The 20,599-nt window shown below is 44.7% G+C and overlaps 1 protein-coding gene across 7 annotated transcripts in view; it reads left to right on the top strand.

Annotated features, from left to right (window-relative positions):
* RABGAP1L (RAB GTPase activating protein 1 like) overlaps positions 1-20,599 on the top strand; it is a 776,623-nt gene that overhangs the window by 748,386 nt on the left and 7,638 nt on the right. For all 7 annotated transcript variants that reach the window (XM_059146060.1, XM_059146061.1, XM_059146069.1 and 4 more), the window contains 4 exons: positions 3,354-3,464; positions 10,479-10,583; positions 13,490-13,573; positions 17,247-17,318. In XM_059146060.1, coding sequence (XP_059002043.1) covers positions 3,354-3,464; positions 10,479-10,583; positions 13,490-13,573; positions 17,247-17,318 — 372 coding nt within the window. The remainder of the gene's footprint in view (positions 1-3,353; positions 3,465-10,478; positions 10,584-13,489; positions 13,574-17,246; positions 17,319-20,599) is intronic.

Here is a 20,599-nt window from a genome sequence, read left to right as displayed (position 1 = left end):
TGGGCAGGTTCATTGGCAGGGACCCCTGCCCCGGTGGGTGGCGGTGCCTCGCTGGCCCGCTCAGGGGCTGGGAGGACTGCTGAGGACGCCTCCCGCCCCAGGTTCAGACTTTGGAGGACGATACTGCATTTTCGGCCCCACAGCTTGCTTGCCCACATGTCTGTGAGTGCAAAGCAGAGGAGTCACACTCGCCCTGTGCTGCTTGCTGCGTACACACCCAACCGAAGCTTTTTGCTAAAGCCAAGCCGGTAGGGGCACCCCTGAGGCCATTTAGCTTTTTAGGGACGCTTAGACACTTACGGTTTCTCCCAGATCTTCCCCTGTCCCCCCTCTCCCCCCTTGGCTGCGTGTCCATAGGGAAGGGTTCCAGTTGCAACAGGCGTAGTGACGGCATGTGTCCATCAGCACTAAGCTGAGCTCCCCGCTCTGACTTAGGTAACGTCACCCACCGAGGGTTGGTCTTGGATCAGGAGGGAAGGAGCCGCCTGGTGCCATCCATAACGTACTTGCAACGAAGCACTTTTCCATGTGTGACTTTGTGTGCGGGTTATCTTAACTCCCTTGTAAGCCTGTGTCACTGTCACCTGAAAAACCTGAGCTGCAACATTGTCACTTGGGTGAAATGACTGTAACATCAGCAAGCATTGAGGGGACTCTGCATCTTGAAGTCATGCAAGTACAGTTGTTGGGAGGACTCAGACCCTGACTCAGGAGTAGGGCCTGGGGTCCTGTCACCAGGGGCTCTTGGGAAGGGTCTCCTGGAGGTGAGAACAATCGCTTCTCTGCTGAGCAGCCACCTGGGTGTGCTGTGTCCCGGTGAAATGGTGCTGGGCATTGCCGCTCCTTCCTGGCAAGGAGGAAGTGGATGGGAAAAGTTTCTGGAACTTTTTTTTTTTTTTTTTTTTTTTTTTGTAATTCTGAGTTTTCAACAAGTAGGGAAGTTGTTTCCACAAAAAGGAGTAGTCATTAGATGTACCAGAGCAAAAGACTAAGTCTCGTGCCCCTGCTAGAATTTGGATTGCTTCAGCAAAGATGGAAAGACTTCGCCGTGAAGGCGCCGGCTGCTTTTCTGCTTGTATTTTCATGACAACTTTTATGCTACTTCTGTGGGAGGTTAGGACCTCTGTGGAGGTTAGGACTTCTGTAGAAGGAGTGGACAGACAGAACTGGATGAGTGCAATGTGCCCCTACAAATACATTCACGGTCTTTTCAGGAATATCTTGGGAAAGGATTCCTGGCAAGGCCATACTTTAGATCATATTTTGGTTAAAAACGAAGATCCAGTCTGGTTTCAGGTAGAATATGAGCTTCTAACAGGAGTGAACTTGAAAAAAATTCTCATTCTGGCATTTTATCCTTCCAATGGAATTGAAATTCTGAGTGTTTTTTAATTTTTTTAGATAACATTCTATTCTGTATTCATTGTTGAAAACTTAGAAGCATTTTTTAATGTTTTTTTTAAAGATTTTATTTATTTATTTGACAGGGACAGAGATCACAAGTAGGCAGAGAGGCAGGCAGAGAGAGAGGAAGGAAAGAGGCTCCCTGCTGAGCAGAGAGCCCGATGTGGGACTCGATCCCAGGACCCTGAGATCATGACCTGAGCTGAAGGCAGAGGCTTTAGCCCACTGAGCCACCCTGGTGCCCCTTGGAAGCATTTTTAAAGCACAAAGACAACAATAAAATTAATCCAGCACCTACAATTAATGTTATTTATGTTGTTACAAAAATGAGACTTTCGAGTTCCTTGTCTTTTTTTCTTTTCTATGCATTTCCTAAGCATTTCTTGGATCATTACATATTTTTCACTTATTTCAATTATTTTATTTTTCACTTATATTGTAACACTGCATGGAATTCTATCATGAATTTACTTAAAAGCATTTAAGAGATTTGGGACTGTTTTTATCTTCTTCAGTAGATTTCTTTTTCAGAAATGTTTGGGCATTCCCCAACTGTCCCAGTCTTCGTCTTCTAAAAGAGAAGACAGAAATTGACTCTGTTGGGTGGTTCTAATCAAAGCGCAGGTTCATCCTTCAGCTTCTCTGCTGGCCCGATTGGGGGATTCTCCACCCCATGAAAGCCTTAGGCTCTGCCCTTACCACTGGTGTCTTAGCCCTTCTTTAAGAAAAAAAAAAGAGAAAAGAAATGGGGCTTTCTTTTTTCCATATAACCAATCCCAGGTTGTTCTGTAGAAGGTAAATGTCCTTTCGCCCCATGTGATGCAATGACACGCTCTCTTCCTGGGCATAGATTTGTCTTCTGGTCGTGCACCACTGCTCTGAGTTTCTACTACCCTTGCAGAAAACACTGTTAGGAGTATAAATCTGAAAAACAGGAAGATTTCATCACATTGAAGTCTTTCCTGTCAGCTCTCTTTGAATCTCCTATAACTGTTAACAGTAGCAAAAAAAAAAAAAAAAAAAATGCTTTTGATACTTTGGAATGAAAGACCGTGACTTGCTCTTCTGAAAATAGATGGCGCGTGTCCACAGTTCATAAAGTTTAGTTCAGGGGAGACCTTCCTCCTTCCTTCGTAAGAATGTGACTTGGCTCTTTCATCATAGGACTTTGTTTCAGATTTTTTCCTGGAAACTCAAGAGGGAAAAAAATAACTCAGTAATTTCTTTTACCAAGAGTCTTTTGAAGTTTTAAAGTTGAGAAGTTTTTCAAAGCACTCCCACAAACATTTAGAGCCATTGTCATATGGACTCTTGCTCTTACCGGTACAAACATCCATGTTCAGAGAAGTATTTCTGCACAGTATTCTGCACCGTATTTCTACACCAAGGATGAAATGTCAGTTGATAGCAAAAGTCCAGAACCCATGTTTCTTCATTTAGTGCTAATAACTGAATATATTCAATTAATGTGAACTGTGATACAGGGAAAACAATGTGAAGAAACGTCTAGTGGTTTCCCCGCATTTGACACCACCTGCGTCGTGCAGTTTCTCTTGAGGTTAAGGGTCAGATTATTGTGCATGTTTCAAACAGAGGCTGGCCAGTGTCTGTGTTCTGGGTCTCTATGAAACGTCACAGGATTGGGGAGGTGTTGGAAATTCTGCCTTTTGTGGCACTTTTTAAATAATGCAGCCTTTACCGTGTAGCCTGTCAGGGACAGTTGTAACCGTTACCAGGTAGATCGCCGCACCTGCACTGCTGGCTTAACTCACTGTTGTTTCCTGGACAGCAATCCTGCCTTCCTGTGCCACTCGCGCCTCCTCCTTCTTAACACCTTCCAAAGTTCACTCTGTTGTCGTTGCCTGTTTTCCCTCGCCAGTCCCGTTCGTTTCTGCTAGTGTGTCTGGTCACTAACGCCCCTCCCTCTGGCTGTTGCTCTTTTCCTGCAGAGGGAGAACCGGAGACTACAGGAGGCCAGCATGAGGCTGGAACAGGAGAACGATGACCTTGCCCATGAACTAGTCACCAGCAAGATTGCTCTGCGAAATGACTTGGATCAGGTAAACCTGTCGTTTGCTGGGTTGAAGTCCAACCGTGACGACCTCCTCAGGGGTGAGGATCGAGCTGCTCTCACTGAGATCCCGTCAGGGCTACCCGACGCTGAGTTGGCTGCTGGTTGGCTGAATGTACAGGCCAAGAGGTGGGAGGGGACAGCGTGAGCTAATTGGAGAGGGTGGAAGCAGCAGCCTTTGAGAAGGGTTGGGGTCCTCTCCAAACAGCACGTGTGATGCTGTTTTTTTTATAACTCTAAACTTCTTTGGTGTCTCTTCTCTTCATCTGTACTTTTCCTAAGCTGAGGGCTGCCAGTATAATTACCTGGGAATATCAGTCATCAAGACTATACCAGTGCTACGCCAGCATTGGAAGGCACTTTACTTTTTGTTCCAAGAAGAGTTCTCATCTCCAGTGAACGTGAGGATTTTATAAGAAGTATGTACATGGAGATACGGGTATTAGTGGAGAGACACACTTTGTGATGGCTGAGGGCCAAGATGCTAGGTGTGAATCCCGGCATCGCGGTCTGCTCACCGCACGATCCTGAGTGGTTCTTAACCTGCCTGTAGGTAAAATAAGGTGAAACGTGTCAACACAATGTGTTCCATACATGGTAGCTGTTTCTAGGAGGACCTTAAATTGTTCAACTTGCCTGGTTCTTTCCAGCAATACTGACAGCTTTAGGACTTCTTGTTTTCTGTCTCTGGTGTTTTAAAAGATACTTGGCAATATGGAAGGAGTCTTGGGCGGGTTTAAAATTAACTCTCTTTTCTTTTTTTCTTTTTTTTTTTTTTTTAAGTTTTTTATTTATTTATTTGACAGAGAGGGATCACAGGTAGGCAGAGAGGCAGGCAGAGAGTGAGAGGAAGAAGCAGGCTCCCCGCTGAGCAGAGAGCCCGATGTGGGACTCGACTCGATCCCAGGACCCTGAGATCATGACCTGAGCCGAAGGCAGCGGCTTAACCCACTGAGCCACCCAGGCGCCCTTAACTCTCTTTTCTGACTTCAGAAGTGACTGTTCCCCACCAGTGGTGTCAGGGTCAGAAAGACTGAGACTTAACACTGTTGAATCTGTTAAAAAAAAAAAATTACCTGTACGCTAACTTCTCATTGACAATATTTCAAACACAATGTCCAGTAATAGAAATATGATTAAATGTTTAGAGAAATTTTTTTAAATGCTGAAAAATGGTCTCTGGCACTACTCCTTCCCCCCATATAAATGGCTGGTTTTGCAGCTCAAAAGTTTCGATCACAGTAAGATAGGGATTAAGCGACTATTAAGGAAAATAGTGCTAAAGGGGACAAGGGGCGGCTGAAGGAATTCACAGTGAATAGAGTTTGAAATTAAGACAGAAACTGCTTTGTGGGACACAGGATGTGGAAGGTCGAAAAGCAGCCTGGTTGGGGGTCTAGGGGTGGGGAGTGTGACCCTTCTCCCCACGAAACCATTCAGCTGGGCTGCTTGGAAGTTATTAGAAGGGGTGTGAGAGACGTGTGACTAGGAGAGAGCCAAAGAAGACAGAGGGCGTCCAGTCCATCAGGACCAGGACCAGTCTGACCTTAGCTGGTACATTTTTGTGTTAATGACATTACGCTGGTGAGTCAGTACTGTAATGAAATTTCCTGTTTTCATACAGGCTCCCCCAAAGGCCGCACATGTGATTTTGTTCTTTCAAATCTTTTATCCATTAATAGTTTTCTGAAGATGGATAACTAAATGAGAAAGAGTTTTAAGCAGGGGGACTCCGTGGAGATGTGGTGAAATTCATTAGAGAGAGAGAGTCGTAGGTTGAAAGTGGCGCAGGAAGTGTGTTTGGTGTTATCTATCAGGCCTTTAAAAGGATTAAAAAGTAATGAGATGAGATGTCTACTGACCACCTACAACACACCAAGGACTATATTCAGCAATTCTGTAAGCGTTATCTCATTTAATCTTGCTAATGACTCCACCAAGCAGGTGTTTTTTTAATCTTACATTTAATAAATAAGAAAAATGGTATATAGATTCTGACTCGGAAAGCTATTCTAACAAAAATAGAAATCTGGTCAGCGGATGTGTACAAGATGGTTTACTACTGTGTCATTCAGAAAAATAAAAAGTAGAAATAATGTATAGGTCCAATAGAAGGGGAGAATGAAAGTAAATGTCTTTTGGGAATTGTTTTTTAAAAACAATGGGAAGATAATGTTACAATATTATAAAACCTTATAAATTTATCTGTATATAATGCTTGCATCTAAATTTCAAGGAGTTTGGCTGACAGAGGGCCATCGTGTTAGGAAAGAAGCTGAAATATACCTCAAAAGGAAAAAAGCCTACAAGGAAATCCATCAGAATACTAGTTCTAGATACTCTGGGTGATGAGAGTCAATCTAACTTTTAAATTCATCTTTTGCATTTTTTCAATTATTTTATCTTTCATAAGAAGACCTTAAATTCTTAACAGCCTTTGGGTTAGGAATAATATGCATTATACCTTATTAAAAATCAGAAAAATAATATATTATTTTAAAAAATGTTGCACCACCGAGAAAGTCCATCTTGTGGATCAGCCTGGAAAGACTGCTGCATGCATAGTCCCAAAATAACTGACTGTTGGGTATCTGGGTAGATGGCTTGTGTAGATTCTAGTTGCTAGTCCCTGAAGAAAAGATTCCTTCATTCTTTCATTTTTTCCCTCTTTCTCTTAATTTCCTTCCTTTATACCTCTTCTTTTAAAAGAGTAAGGAAGACCTGGCCCTTGCCTTTTGAAGCTTGTTATCTAGGTAAAAGGATAAAAATTGCTATTTCATGCACATCTCCAAACATCTGATTCTGCAGTTTCTGCCTGAGCGGGGCTTACTTCCCTGTCCAACAGCTGTCCGTGCCCTTTCGGTGTCCTGTCCCCCAGCCTGGCCGGAAGGGCACCCACCGCCTACGGAAAGTGCTGGCTCTGCCCACCTCCACCCTGTTCACCTCCTACTTTTCTGTTGCTACTTTTTCAAAATCACATCTCTTCATTAAAGTAGCCAGACTTGGACAAACATAAAACAAACATGAAAGCAGCTTGTATTCCAGACAATATGTAAACAAACAAGCGCTAATTAGGTAATTAAGTACTCTTTAAAAACAAATTATCCCCCACCCTTGTCCCTTTAGTGCTGGCTTTGGGCTTCTGGGCTCTAAATTTTTTTTTTTTTTTTTTTAAAGATTTTATTTATTTATTTGTCAGAGAGAGAGCGAGCGAGAGCGAGCACAGGCAGACAGAGTGGAAGGCAGAGTCAGAGGGAGAAGCAGGCTCCCTGCGGAGCAAGGAGCCCGATGTGGGACTCGATCCCAGGACGCTGGGATCATGACCTGAGCCGAAGGCAGCTGCTTAACCAACTGAGCCACACAGCCTTCTGTTTTGACAACATGCCCTCCCTCAGGCTCAGAATAAGGACTTCTCCCGTGATTAACAATGTAAAAAGATACAATATCTCCATTTCGGTTTCTGTAGCGAGCTGCCTCAACCCTTTCTGTTCCTTTCTTGTTTGCAAGGAAGGAATAGAAGAGACACGGTTGCTCATCCTTCCGACCAGAGCGAGTTCTGTGTTAGAGCAGGGGCTCCATGTGATGAGTGGTAAAGTCTTTTGTTTTGTTTTAAATTGAACAACTGGCTTGACCAGTTTTTTGTTGGTTTATTTTTTGAGATTTTTATTTATTTATTTGACAATTAATGCTCTGCACCAAGCGGGGAGCCCGATGCGGGGCTGGATCCCAGGACCCTGGGGTCATGACCTGAGCCAAACGCAGCCAGACGCTCAGCCATCTGAGCCACCCAGGCTCCCTTGGCTTGACTAGTTCTTTGAGACATCATTTCTGAGAGAGCCTCATCCCTGCTGTGAGCGCTGAAGCTTTCGATCAGGTCATCCGTTAATTTATGATTAAATCACAGATGGCAGTGCTTTTTCCCCTCCTGTGTATGTCGTATGAACCTTAGGTAGCACTTAGAAGTCGCCACATCAATAAGGCATTTAAGGGAGGGCCTGGGTGGCTCAATTGGTTAAGCATCTGTCTTTGGCTTGGGTCTTGATCCTGGGGTCCTGGGGTCAAGTCCCACATGGGACTCTCTGCTTGTCAGGGAGTCCGCTTCTCCCTCTGCCTGCCACTCTAGCTGCTTACGCTGTCTCTCTTGCTCTCCCTTGTCAAGTAAATAAAATCTTAAAAATATATATATATAAAACATTATAAAATGTTGGTAAGTGCGAGACACCTGGGTGGCTTGGTCAGTTGGGCGGCTGACTCTTGATTTTGGCTCAGGTCGTGATGTCAAGGTCCTGAGACTGAGCCCCACATTGGGCTCCATGCTCAGTGCGGAGTCTGCGTCAGATTCTCTTTCTCCCTCTGCCCCTCCCCCTGCTCTTTCTCTGTCTTTCTCAAATAAATAAATAAATCTTAAAAAAAGATGTTCAGGGGCGCCTGGGTGGCTCAGTGGGTTAAGCCACTGCCTTCAGCTCAGGTCATGATCTCAGGGTCCTGGGATCGAGTCCCGCATCGGGCTCTCTGCTCAGCAGGGAGCCTGCTTCCTCCTCTCTCTCTCTCTCTGGCTGCCTCTCTGCCTACTTGTGATCTCTATCTGTCAAAAAAAAAAAGATGTTCATAAGTGATTAGAATTAATAATGACAGTGATCTTAACAAATTATGGTAAAGATTTTATAGTTTGAATTTGAAGAATATGAGTATCTATCTGTTCAGTAGTACATCCCTAGAGATTCATTTAACATGAAAGATGATTTCTAATTAAATGAGGCCTAGAAATTGGTTGTCCAAAGACCCAGAAGACTGTTCCTAGGAGAACCAAGTTTTTTCAGATGTGATCCTATCTTGATGAGCTGTAGAATCATTCTAACTCCACTGTTTAACATAGAGGAGAGACTCTGGAGGACACTTCTGGAAAATTCTGATGCTCCTCCCACATGGGACCCCCAGCAATTTCTGCAGATGTTGGAAGCACTCCTTTAGTGTTCCAAAACTATAAAGTAGAATGTCTAGGTGTGATGCACAATTTAAGAAGCTTAAATGTCCTGATAGCAGAAATTTACAAAAGGCTAAAAATTTGGGATGAATCTCTTTAAGAAGCCAAACTTAGAAAACATTCACTTCAGAGTGTCATGAAGAGGAAGGACTCTTCTCTTCACAAACTGGAAAATGCGGGGGCTACTGAAGAGGACGTTAAATTGTGCTCTTCTTTATCAGGAGGGCTGTTACTTACATAGTCTGAGGTAGAACTTGAACCCGTGGGCTGAAGTTGTGGGGACCTAGATTTGGTTCGATTTTTAAGAACACTGAAGTGATCTGTGTTGCTGTTCTTGATTCTCTCTCTGACCCTCCCTCAGAGAGTCTGGGGACTCTCTGGGGACTGCTCTGACTGCAGTCATCTGACTGGCTCTCAAATTTGCTGTTTCGAGTGTCTGTAATCTGCACCAGATATCATATACAATTTATGAAAACATAACTTGCACAGATATCTTGCCCACCTCTAGTTTCAGGATATACTTTTGCTATGTAGTTTCCCCCTTCAAATCTAACAGAGCAAATTTTAGAGTCTTTTTAAGAGGGACTTTTTTACCTTCAGTAGAGCATAGTTGCAAATTATCTGAAAACAGAGCTGTGACCATCAGAGTGTGGGACACTGGGAACTATGAGCCTGGACAGAGAGGCTGGAGTGCTGCTTCTCTGCCAGGCCTGGCAGACTGTGCTGGCCCGGCCTTCGGGACGAGTGGGAGATGGGGCAAAACACATGCATGGCCACCTGGCCAGTTTTTACGATTCTCTGGATAATGTTTCGCTGTTGTTGGCCAAGGATAGCTTCTTCGAATAGCTGTCTGTACTCTGTGTCTGTGGTTTTCTTTGCTGAGCTCATTCTATGGCCCTGTGCCACCTCCCCCCCACACAGTGCCCCCTGGGCAGTGATTGGAGAGTCACCTCCATTCATTCACCAAGTACCTGGGGAGTCCCCGCCCCACTTGGTACTGGCCTTGGTGCTGGGGAGATGGGGATGAGCAAGTCTAATGGGCAAGACAGAGAAACCCCCACGTGTGATTTGTCAGTAGAGATTGGGCTCAGTGCTGTCGAGGGAAATAGGAGAGATATAGGCAGAGGAACTCATTTAGATGGAGGTGAGGAGCTGATTTAGGTCAGAGTGAGTGGGACAGAGCTCAGGGCTCACTCCACTGCAGATGTGAACTTGACGCTGAGACCTACAGAGAGAGGTAAAGGTCTAGAGTGTGCAGTAGGCATGTGTTGACTAGTTAAATAAACGCACGGTGCTTTCCTGGTTAATTGGACTCTGTATCCGCTTTAAGACCAGAGTATTCGCTCTGAGCTCTGCTCAGACATTCCAGAAACGCGGCCTTTTCTGATCGGGTGCCTGGTTTATATAGATCAGTTTTCCCGAAGGCTATCTCTGTCATGGGTTTTTGGTCTTAATTTCTCCTTGCTCTACTCACGGTCCTGTGTGCGTCCCTTCGTGAGCCATTTTACCTCTGCTGGTCTTTTTCTTTTCTCACATACTGTTGACCACGGATCAGCCTGTCTCTCTCTGAATCCGCACCCCCCACCCCCGGGCACTAATAGCTAGAAGCTTCTGTATACGGCTCCACCCCTTCATCCTAGCCATCTACACAGTCTCAGAGTGACTGAAAATACGTAAAAAGCATTTAGAAAAGAGCATGCGCTTTGATGTCATTCATGTCTGAACTCAGCTCACGCCTCTCCTATTCCATGTCTGCCCCAGTCGTGTTGTTCGATCTCTCCAGACTTCACTGCCATTGTCAGTAAAATCATTGCTGTTGTGAGAATCAGAGATGATGTGTGCCACGTGCCTACTAGGAAATTGGCCTTCCATGAAAGCAGCCGTCCCCTGGGTGAGCTAGGAGGGGGAACATGGCTTTTGGTCGTGAGGCCATCATAACTAGAGATTAGGTTTGGAGAGAGTATCCACACACATTCGTTCTTCGCCTTCCTTATGATTGCCGTGTGCTCCGACGTGCAGGCAGAAGACAAGGCAGATGTGCTGAATAAGGAGCTCCTCCTGACCAAACAGAGGCTGGTAGAGACTGAGGAAGAGAAGAGGAAGCAAGAGGAAGAGACGGCCCAGGTGAGAGGCATCGGGGCGGGGCGGGGGGGGGGGTGCTTTTCTTCACCCATGTGTGTTGGCATGAGGAGTTGATTAACACTCTAAGCAAGAAGTAAAATTAAACTTACTCTAAGTCAAGGGTGATGTTGAAGCAGGACATGCGAATAGCGTTGGGTCTCCGCATTTTGTCTGAAGGGTGTTCGAAGTGGAGGCAAGAACTGATTTCTTCCCTTAAACAGGTTTTAGGAATTTGCCTTTACTCAGATGTCTAGCGAGAGTGTGAAGTTTCCTCTAAGTTTAGCAACTTGGACTTAGATCCAAGAGCTTGGACAAACCTGCAGAGTTTGCAGAGTTTGTGTCCTGTCTCCAAGCTCGTTTACATCAAGCAGTATGAGGGCATGGGGAGGGGGAAGCGTGCAGAGATGTCCGGGAGGTTGGGAGGTGCTGTCAGTCCTGCTCTGTCCCTAATTCCTGCCTTAGAAGGAGCACCTGCGTTCCTGGCAGAGCGCTCAACCCTTATTCCCCAGGGGAAGGAGAAACCCCTTTGGGAACCAGGCTTTGAAGTTCGCTCCCTCCAGGCTAAGCGGCTGGGAGACCATGGCTTGGCCAAGTCCTCCGAGCCAAGAGACAGGAGGGGCCTTCTACTCAAGGAGTCGAGCCTGCCCGCCTTCTAGCCTTCCTGGGGAAGAGCGGACCACCTCACCAACGGTCTCGCCTCTGCCAGTCCCAGCCAGGCATGATGCACTCATTTATTTTAATGAGTTTCATTCCAAGACATCAAAAATACTAAATATAAAATAGAACGCAAAGCATTTCAAAGACCTGTAGCCAAGCTGAAAAAAGTCCACCAAAGTTAGTAATGAAGGGATGTATCATTTAGCACCTTCCAGGATTGATAAAAAGTGTTCCATGATTTTTTTTTTTAAGATTTTATTTATTTATTTGACAGAGAGAGATCACGAGTAGGCAGAGAGGCAGGCAGAGAGAGAGAGGGGGAAGCAGGCTCCCCGCCAAGCAAAGAGCCCAATATGGGACTTGAACCCAGGACCCTGAGATCATGAACCGAGCCGAAGGCAGAGGCCCAACCCACTGAGCCACCCAGGCGCCCCTGATTTTTTTTTTTTAATTGGAAAATGATGAAATGATTCTGGGCATTTAGTGTGGGCCAAGATTTTTTTTTTTTTTTTTTTTGGCATAGTCAAAATTTTTAAGGAGCTGATTATCCAGTTTGAGCCAGGTCTTTGATGGGTTTGTGGTTTTTTTGTTTGTTTGTTTTGTTTTGTTTTTGGCTTGTTTTTATCTCTTGCCTTTTGGGGCTGATTCAGTACTTTAGGTAAAGAATGAAGCTATTAGCAAATTAATTAATTTAACCCATGCTTCTTCCCTCCCAGTATGTGTGTGGGGGGGGGCACACACGTGTTTGTATATGTACATATATCCTGTTTTAATCATTATGGTACCTTTGCGAGATAGGGATTATTCTCTTTGCCAGATAAAGAAACCATGGTTTAGAGAAATTAGGTGACATTTGCCCAGAGCCTCTCTGATTTCTAAGTTTGTCCTGAAGTCTATGGCACCTTATCATGGGAGGGCAGAATATTGTGATTTCTGTCCTTTAATTATGGAATCTAGAGAGTAGAGACCAATATAAATGACCAACTTTGAATCAATATAACCTATACATTGCTTTTAGAATTTAAGAACATGGCAAATATGAAGGAATTTGGAAAACCTCAATAATAAGGAGTCCGATTATAAATCGCAGTCATTTGTGAGTTAGCAAATACAGCTAGTTTGCAATGCTGCAAAGCAGAATTTAATTTATTCTGATTATGTACTTAAAAGAGTAACCAGAGCTGTATTGTGTTTGTTTGGTCAACAACGTGGAGGAGCTGAGTTCTTTTCTCATCTGGTGGGCCTGGAGCTGTCCTACCTTCCTTGATACCTAGCATCCCATGTTGCTGGACTCCAGAAATAAGCGTGTTTTTCAGTTCAGCGTTCTTGGTTTGGCATTTCCATGACTGTAGCAAGGACCTGCCTTACCGGTCGCGCCGGATCCTTCTAAAGTCATTCCTCAGCCCCTGAATCTCCTGACAGTCCAAACCTCTTACCTTCCTGCAACTTTTTCTGACTCCGGTCTCCAAAGCTTCCTGTTCCCACCTTCAGAGAGTTACCAGCCATGACAGTAGAGGCAATGAATGGGAGGCCCTAAAATGCCTCTGCGGTCATTGATTATATAGCAGTAAGAGTACACACAACATTGCCTGGGTATTTAGTTTTGTTTTAGGCTTTCATAAGAATGAAGATAGCTTCGGGGTACCTGGCTGGCTCAGATGGGGGCAGCATGTGACTGTCAATCTTGGGGTTGTGAGTGCAAGCCCCACATTGCGTGTAGAGATTCCTTAAAACAAAGTCTAGGGTGCCTGGGTGGCTCAGTGGGTTGAGCTTCTGCTTTTGGCTCAGGTCATGATCTCAGGGTCCTGGGATCAAGCCCTGCATCGGGCTCTCTGCTCAGCGGGGAGCCTGCTTCCCCCCCACTCTCTCTGCCTGCCTCTCTGCCTACTTGTGACCTCTGTCTGTCAAATAAATAAATAAAATCTTAAAAAAAAAATAAAGTCTTGAAAAAGAAGATAGCTTCTGAAAGGAAACGTATTTCACAACATATTTATAAAGTGAGTGGTAAGGATAAGCAGTTTTGTAATGGGGCTGCTCCATATGTCTTATACGTTACAGGAGAGGAAGATGTCTGCATCTCCGAAGATGATCAGGCTTTCAAGCTTGACTACAGCTTCAGTGAGGAAAGTTTATGTAGCTGTAGTTGTTAACATTGGCCTTGACCGAATCAGGCCGACATGAGTATAGGTGTTCACGGCAATCCATTAGGTTTTTAACTGAGGCTTGGTGTTTCTCCTCCTCTGTCTCCCTAGCTAAAAGAAGTCTTCCGGAAACAGCTGGAGAAGGCTGAGTATGAGATAAAAAAGACCACAGCTATCATTGCCGAGTATAAGCAGGTAACGAGCCACTGGGCTTTGGATTGCTATAAAAGTGATTATTTGAATTGTTTTTCTTTGAGGGGGAAAACAGTATTTTTGTCTTCAGAGTTCCCAAAACAGTGATTGCCGTGCTTTCATTAAATTTGGTGACCTCCTTTCTCCTCCGAAATAAACAGCGGTTGGATGTGCTTGCTGATAAGGCGGGAGGTGTCACTGAGCAAAATGATTTGTTGACTGCTTACAATGTTTGATAGATTCTGAGGAACAGGAAGGTTGATCATTACCACTGGGATCCTGTCTCTGCGCTCCTCAGAAGCGCATTTCCAGTAGACCTCAGGAGTAACACTTTGCCTCTTTGCCAAGGACTAAAGTTTAGTGATTGTAGCAAAAAACAGTACCCAGGGAATCGGTGTGTCCTTCGCTGTCACAGTATAGAATGCGGGAGCTCCTTTTCCCATGTGGCTGTGTGGCCTTACCCAGCAATGGCCAAGGCTAGCGGGAAGCCTTCTTTGGGGACCGTTTGATCACTTAGTGGAGGGCTTGCTTCCCTTGAGGATATTCCAGGCCCCATCACCCGAGTGCTCCCAGAAAACCCTCGTGCCAGCCTGTGTAGTATCGTCTTGTCTCTGCTGCCCATGCTGGGACACGGCAAGGACTCCGCATTGCTGAGAAACCCTTGAATGGGTTCCTCGAGGGACTGAATGTCACCTGCTTATCCTAAGAATGTCCCTGGGATCCCCTGCCTCATGTAGGAGTTTGAAGTCAGATTGGTATTCTTTTTAAAAATGTGCTGCTTATGAATAAAATTTGTGTTCCAAACACACCCCCCCCACTTAACCTTGCCAACCAGAAATAGTTACTGTAATATACTGAATATATATTGTTGCTGTATAAATAAAAATGTCATTTATATTGTTTGTGCTAATTTTTGCAGCTGATGCACTTCATATATTATGAACATCTTTTCAGAAGGATTTTTCTCCTTCGTGGAAGATTACTTAGAAATAAGGCTTCAGAGCTGATACTCTCTTTGCTGATAATCAATATGTGTTTATTTAATACCTGCTAGCTGAGAGGCTTGATTCTTTGGGGGAGTAAAAGATGAATTAATTCAATTTCTCTCCTTCAGAAGCTGATTTTGTAATGGGGAGATAACACTTGTGCACAGATAAGAAGAAAGGGAACTTACTGCCTATGGGAAATGAAACCCTTCCTGGAGGAGGGGTGATTTGAGTATGTGGAGTCAGTGAAGGGGGATAGGAGTAGGGAGCAGAGGAACAGCCCATGCAAAGGCATGGAGGTAGATAAGTGAACAGAAATAGTTTTGTTTGTCAAGAGTTTCAGGGACAGAAAAAGAAGCAAAGATGAGTTAGGTTCCAGTTCAAAGAAGGGCTTTGGGTTAGGCAGAGGAATTTGGATTTTATTCTGTTTACAGCACGAATGTTTGAGCAAGAAAGTGGCATAATCAGGGACATGTTGTTGGCATCAATCTATCCTAGTAAGAAACATGGAACCAAGTGGAGAGACCCACTGGCAAAGATACAGACAGTAAGAGGCTAACCACAGAGTCCAGGTGAGAAAATAGCTTTAAACTAAAATAAGTAGTAATGAAAATGGAGAAGAGGAAGACGCAAAATATAGTCATTTTTTTGCTGGACAAGGGAAAAGACTGATGGTGATCCCGAGATTTTCAATTTGGAGACTAGGAGAGGGATGATGAGACATTAACCAGTCCAAGGAACAGTAAAGACCAAGTGCCGTGGAACTTGCCATCACTGCACATGGGTTTTGTTTTTTTTCATCACCACATTAGGCCATGGGTGGCCGCCATATGCAGCACTCTTCAAAATAGTAGTCCTTGCGACTGTTCTTGAATATTATCTGGCAGGCACTGTCAGTAATGTAAAAGGCAACAGACCCATCTGTCTGAAGATAATTAGGATATAAAACTTAATCCAAATGCATTCTATAGTTGGAATTGGCTATGATTGGCTTTATTTTGGAATCTTCAGGGTTACTTGAAAGGATATATGGTTTGCCAAAATTATTAGGGAGATTGCTTCTTTTTCACATCAGCTAATACATTCCTATTCATTATTTCCAGGCTTGGATCTGGAGAAATTGGAAACAACTCCACAAGCAGGCCCTGGTCTCTAGAGCCTTTTTAAAAAAATTATTTATTAGAGAGAGAGAGAAAGAGAGCATGAGGAGGGGGAGGGAGGAGGGAGATACAGACTCCCCACTGAGCCTGGAGCCTGAAGGGGGTGAGGGGAGTCAACTATTCAACTATCTAAGGACTCTATCCCAGGACTCTGGGGATCATGACCTGACACGAGGGCAGATGCCTTCAAAACAGACATTGAAAAAAAAATCCCATGGGTGCCTGGGTGGCACAGTTGTTTAAGGGTCTGCCTTCAGCTCAGGTCATGATCTCCAGGTTCTGGGATCAAGCCCCACATCAGGCTCTCTCTCTCTCTTATAAATAAAAATCTTTTTTTTTTTTTTTTAAATGCCTGTTTTGTCATAGAGGTAGCTCTTTTATATTTTTAGTTCAGATTGTATTTAAAAATTTGACATCCCCTAACTTTTTTTTTTTTTAAGATTTTATTTATTTATTTGACAGAGAGAGATCACAGTAGACAGAGAGGCAGGCAGAGAGAGAGAGAGAGGGAAGCAGGCTCCCTGCTGAGCAGAGAGCCCGATGCGGGACTCGATCCCAGGACCCTGAGATCATGACCTGAGCCTAAGGCAGCGGCTTAACCCACTGAGCCACCCAGGCACCCTCCCCTAACTTTTTTAATTATGTTTTGTCAAAACAAAGATTCATATGTCACTTAGGGAATTGGAACATCTAGAATTTTTTTTTAAAGCAAATAGTTTCATTCGTTTGGTTGGTTGGTGTTGGCTTTGAAAGCACGTATTTCTACCTACCCCTAGTACTTGGTGTTAGCACCTTATTTCAGAATCAATAATGAGATTTTCTTTAATGAGCACTTCTTATAGGCCATGTGCCATATTGAATCCCTTGCATACATTTTTCCCCCCATTGATTATCACAGCACAGCGATTTGTATTTATGAGGGAACTGAAGCTTAGAAAGGTTAGTGAATGCGCCCAAGGACACAGTGCTGGAAAGAACTAGAGCTGGACCTCACGCTTGTCATTTCACACCATATTGCCAAACCATTTGATCAGAATTTTAGTCTTTATTATTTTCTGGGCATTTTAACTCTGTTTTATCCATCCTCTCTGCCACTTTTAGAGGAAACTTGAGGTCATTGAAAACAGAGACTCTTCCCTGTGACAGTGCACCAGAGAAGTTTCTGGTCCAGAATTCTTCTCATCCCATTTCCAGAATGGAACTTTGCACAAAGTGGATCCCCAGCAGAGATTCTGTAGATTGATTCCAAAAGAGGACAGGAATTCACTGGAAATAGCCACAAAGTCTCGTGACAGAAAGAAATCAAAACACCCCATGTGCTCTTCTACTAATTCAAATGAAAATACACTTTCCGCGTGGAGAACACTCTCAGGCTTTCCGCTGTGTGTGGACTGAATTTTCGGGGCGGTTCTTTCGCAAGGTTATCTTCTGGCCTCGGAGAAGCCAGAGCCACCCGTGAGTGGTTACACAGTGATGTGCACATCAGAGCTGTTCTGCTTCCTAATAAAGACACTCTTTTCTTTCCTTCAGATCTGTTCCCAGTTAAGTACCAGACTGGAGACCCAGCAGGCCGCCAGCAGGGAGGAGCTGGAAGTGGTTAAGGTGAGGCGGAGCGAGAACGCTCGGTGCTGTGGCTTCCTGCAGATTCACGCAGTCTTACGTCAGTACCCGAGGGGAAGCCCCGCCCCCCGTGCGTGACCACGCCCCCGGCGGCCCGGGTTCTGACGTCACGCCCACCCTGCCCCTCTCGGAGGGTGGAAAGCGGACTCTGTCTCTGGCCCGGTGTGATGCTCCTCGGTGCCCGCAGAAAGGCTGTGTTCCCATCAATGTCAGGGCTTGTCACAGGCAGGTCGTGGGAGCTCAGCCTTGTCACAAGAGGCTCCTGAGCATTCTTGCTCGGTGGACGCCTGGGAGCCCTCAGCATCCCGACAGGGCCAGAACTGATGTGGCTTCGGCGTGGTGTGCCACCGGGCCGCATTCTCCCCTTGCTCTCTACCAGTTTTTTGGAGGTTGTTTTTAAAGGAAACTGTAGGATTTCTTTACATGCTGCCCCCTGGTGGTGAAACTCCTTTTGCTGCCTACGTGAGAAAAGCAATTGCTAATTCCCGTAGAATCCACAGCCGAGCAAATGAATCCCTGTTCTCAGAAGCAGTGCTGGCACAGCCCGCTCTTGGGACCTGCGTGCAGAAACCAGACGTAGTTCTCTTTGAGTATATTCAGGTTTGATGCTAGTGCATAAATGCATTCTAGGCATGTTAGCATATAACTGAACGACTGGGACAAGTTATTTACCTCTCTAAGCTGTATTTTGGGGCCTGTAAAATAGAGACAACATTACCCACCTCAGCCGGTTATTTTGAAGATTAAACAAGTGCTTATCTTAGTGGTTGGCACACAGTAAACCCATAGTTTTAGAACTTTATAACCTGAAAATCTGAGACATGAGAACTGAAAGTATGAGCCTTGTTCTGACTTTGTAGTCCAGGTGTTTTTTTCATATTTCCTGTTCTAAAACAGTCTGAGATTATTAGTGACTGTGAGGTTGGTCATCTCCCTGCCCAAACCTGCCAAAATTTTGGGCTCATGTCTTCCCTCTCTGGTCTACCTTTACCTTCTTCCTCCTTGGTCTTTATCATCCTTTTTTTTACACTAACACTCAGTTGATGATGTTCCTTGGCATAAAAGGGTTAACTATCCTGAACTAAAATCTTCATGTAAATATAAATGAAATGGATGTATACGGGTCACTCAAGGCTTTATTGAGCATCTATGTGGACAGCTTCTAGACTAATGTTTTACAGAAATTATGCATAACAAAAAGTTTAGAATTTCCCTACAGAAGCAAGTTCTATGTATGCATGTGAAATATTTAGGGAATAGTACAGAGGCATGTAAGTCAGTGCTGAGTTGGATGACACAGACAAGCAGGGTTTTGAGAAAGCAAAATCGTAAGAACTGCAGACCAAAGATGACTTTGTAGAGGAGGCTGGACTGAAGCAGGACTTGTATTAGAAGATTTCTAGACTTCTGTTAGAAGAATTTAGAAAGAACATTCTGGAATAAACTGTGACTAAAGACCCAGAAATTAGAATGAGTCTCATTAAGGAGGCTGATGTGCTTCGAGTATTAAGGGATAGGGGGAAATACTGAATTTCATAAACAGTAGACAACTGGGTTGTCTAATGAAAGGCCCTGATATTCAGGAAGAGGAACCTGAACTTGTTTTGGCCGACTAACGACTAACACCTAGTAAACACGTCCTGTGTGTACTTTTCCAAAGATTATCCCATTTTATCCTCTCAGCTTCCTGTGTAGGTAGATAGTATTATATCTTTTTCTTATTAAAAAAAAAAAACAACAAAAGATTTTATTTATTTATTTGAAGATAGAGGTAGAGCCCAAGGAGAGGGAGCAGCAGGCAGAGAGAGAAAGAGAAGCAGATTCGCTGATGAGCATGCGGAGCCCGATGGAGGACTCAATCCCAGGACGTGAGATCATGACCTGAGCTGAAACAGATGCTTAACCGACTGAGCCACCCAGGCGCCCCTATTATATCTTCTTTTTAATGACTTATTAGGTCTTGTTTTTACTGACAGTGATTACCAAAACGGGTCATTCATGATCTCAAGGTCACAGTGAGTAGTAATGCCGGGATTTGAACCCTGGGAGTGACACCCTACTCTCCATACCCTTCGTCACTGTACTGTCCCATAGCCTCTTGCCCCAATGCCACTTCCCTTTCATCTCTTGTTTGGCGTGATGCTGTAGGTTTTGATGTTTCCATCCTCCTGTAACACTATTCCCCTTTCAGGTAACCCTTTGCGCTGGAGTTAGAATGAGCTCTCCCCAGGATAAATGTGATTTTCTCACTCTGTGTATCAGTTTAGAATGAGATTGGCCACAGGGAGGAAACCGAAAATAACAATGGCTTAAACACAAAAGATGTTATCTCACTTAAAAAAAAAAGTCTAGGGCTAGAAAGATCCTGGGTTTTTATCAGCAATCCACACGGGTCAGGTATCAGTGACCCACACGCTCAGCATGGGCTGCATCTTCAAGGTTACTTGAAAGTCAAACCTGTCACTGGAGTGACCTCCATCACACCCACCTTCAAGGGTAGAATTTGGGGCCAGAAGAAAATGCCAGAGCCCACCTCCAGCTGGGTGAGCTCTAAGTGGCCTTCCTTGAAGCTCCATACCACATTTTGCTGTCCTGTCAGAACTGAATCTCATGGCCACGCTGAGTTTAAGGGGAGCCTGGGAAATGGCAGCTTTTAACCGGGCAAACTGCCAGCCCACATGAAGTCAGAGTTGTGTTAGTAAGGAAGACGGGGAGGTGGACGCTGGCTGAGACCCTGCAGCCTCGTGAGGCTCAGTGCTCTCTCTCCAGCGGGGAGCCCAGGTTGTAGGGAGTGCCTTCGCTGTAGGACGGAATCGGGGTTCCATAGCATTACACTGGGGCCACAGACAACGCTTCTCACTTCCTGCCTCTTGCTGCTCTGCCATTTCCTCCCTGCTGGAGCTGCTCACACTCCCCGCAGTTCTCTGAAGGGCCAGCGGCTTTGCACACAGCAGTTCGCCCTGCTGAGATGTCCTCCTTCCTTGGGGAGCCTGTTCCGTCATGCGGTTCCTCCTAATAGAACTGCCTGCCCAGCTTGGGAAACTTTTAATCATTTAAGACCCAGATCAAAAGCCACCACTTTTTTTTTTTTTTAAAGATTTTATTTATTTATTTATTTGACAGAGAGAGATTACAGGTAGGTAGAGAGGTTGGCAGAGAGATAGAGAGAGAGAGAGAGAAGAAAAGCCACCACTTTTAACATTTTATTTAGTCTACCATAAACACATAAAACTAATACTTGCTGTTTGCCTATTTAGTGCCAG

This window comes from Mustela lutreola, chromosome 14 (assembly GCF_030435805.1).
Source record: "Mustela lutreola isolate mMusLut2 chromosome 14, mMusLut2.pri, whole genome shotgun sequence".
Taxonomy (NCBI): Eukaryota; Metazoa; Chordata; class Mammalia; order Carnivora; family Mustelidae; genus Mustela; species Mustela lutreola.
Note: the sequence above shows the minus strand (reverse complement) of the source record. Positions and strands in the feature narration are given on the sequence as shown.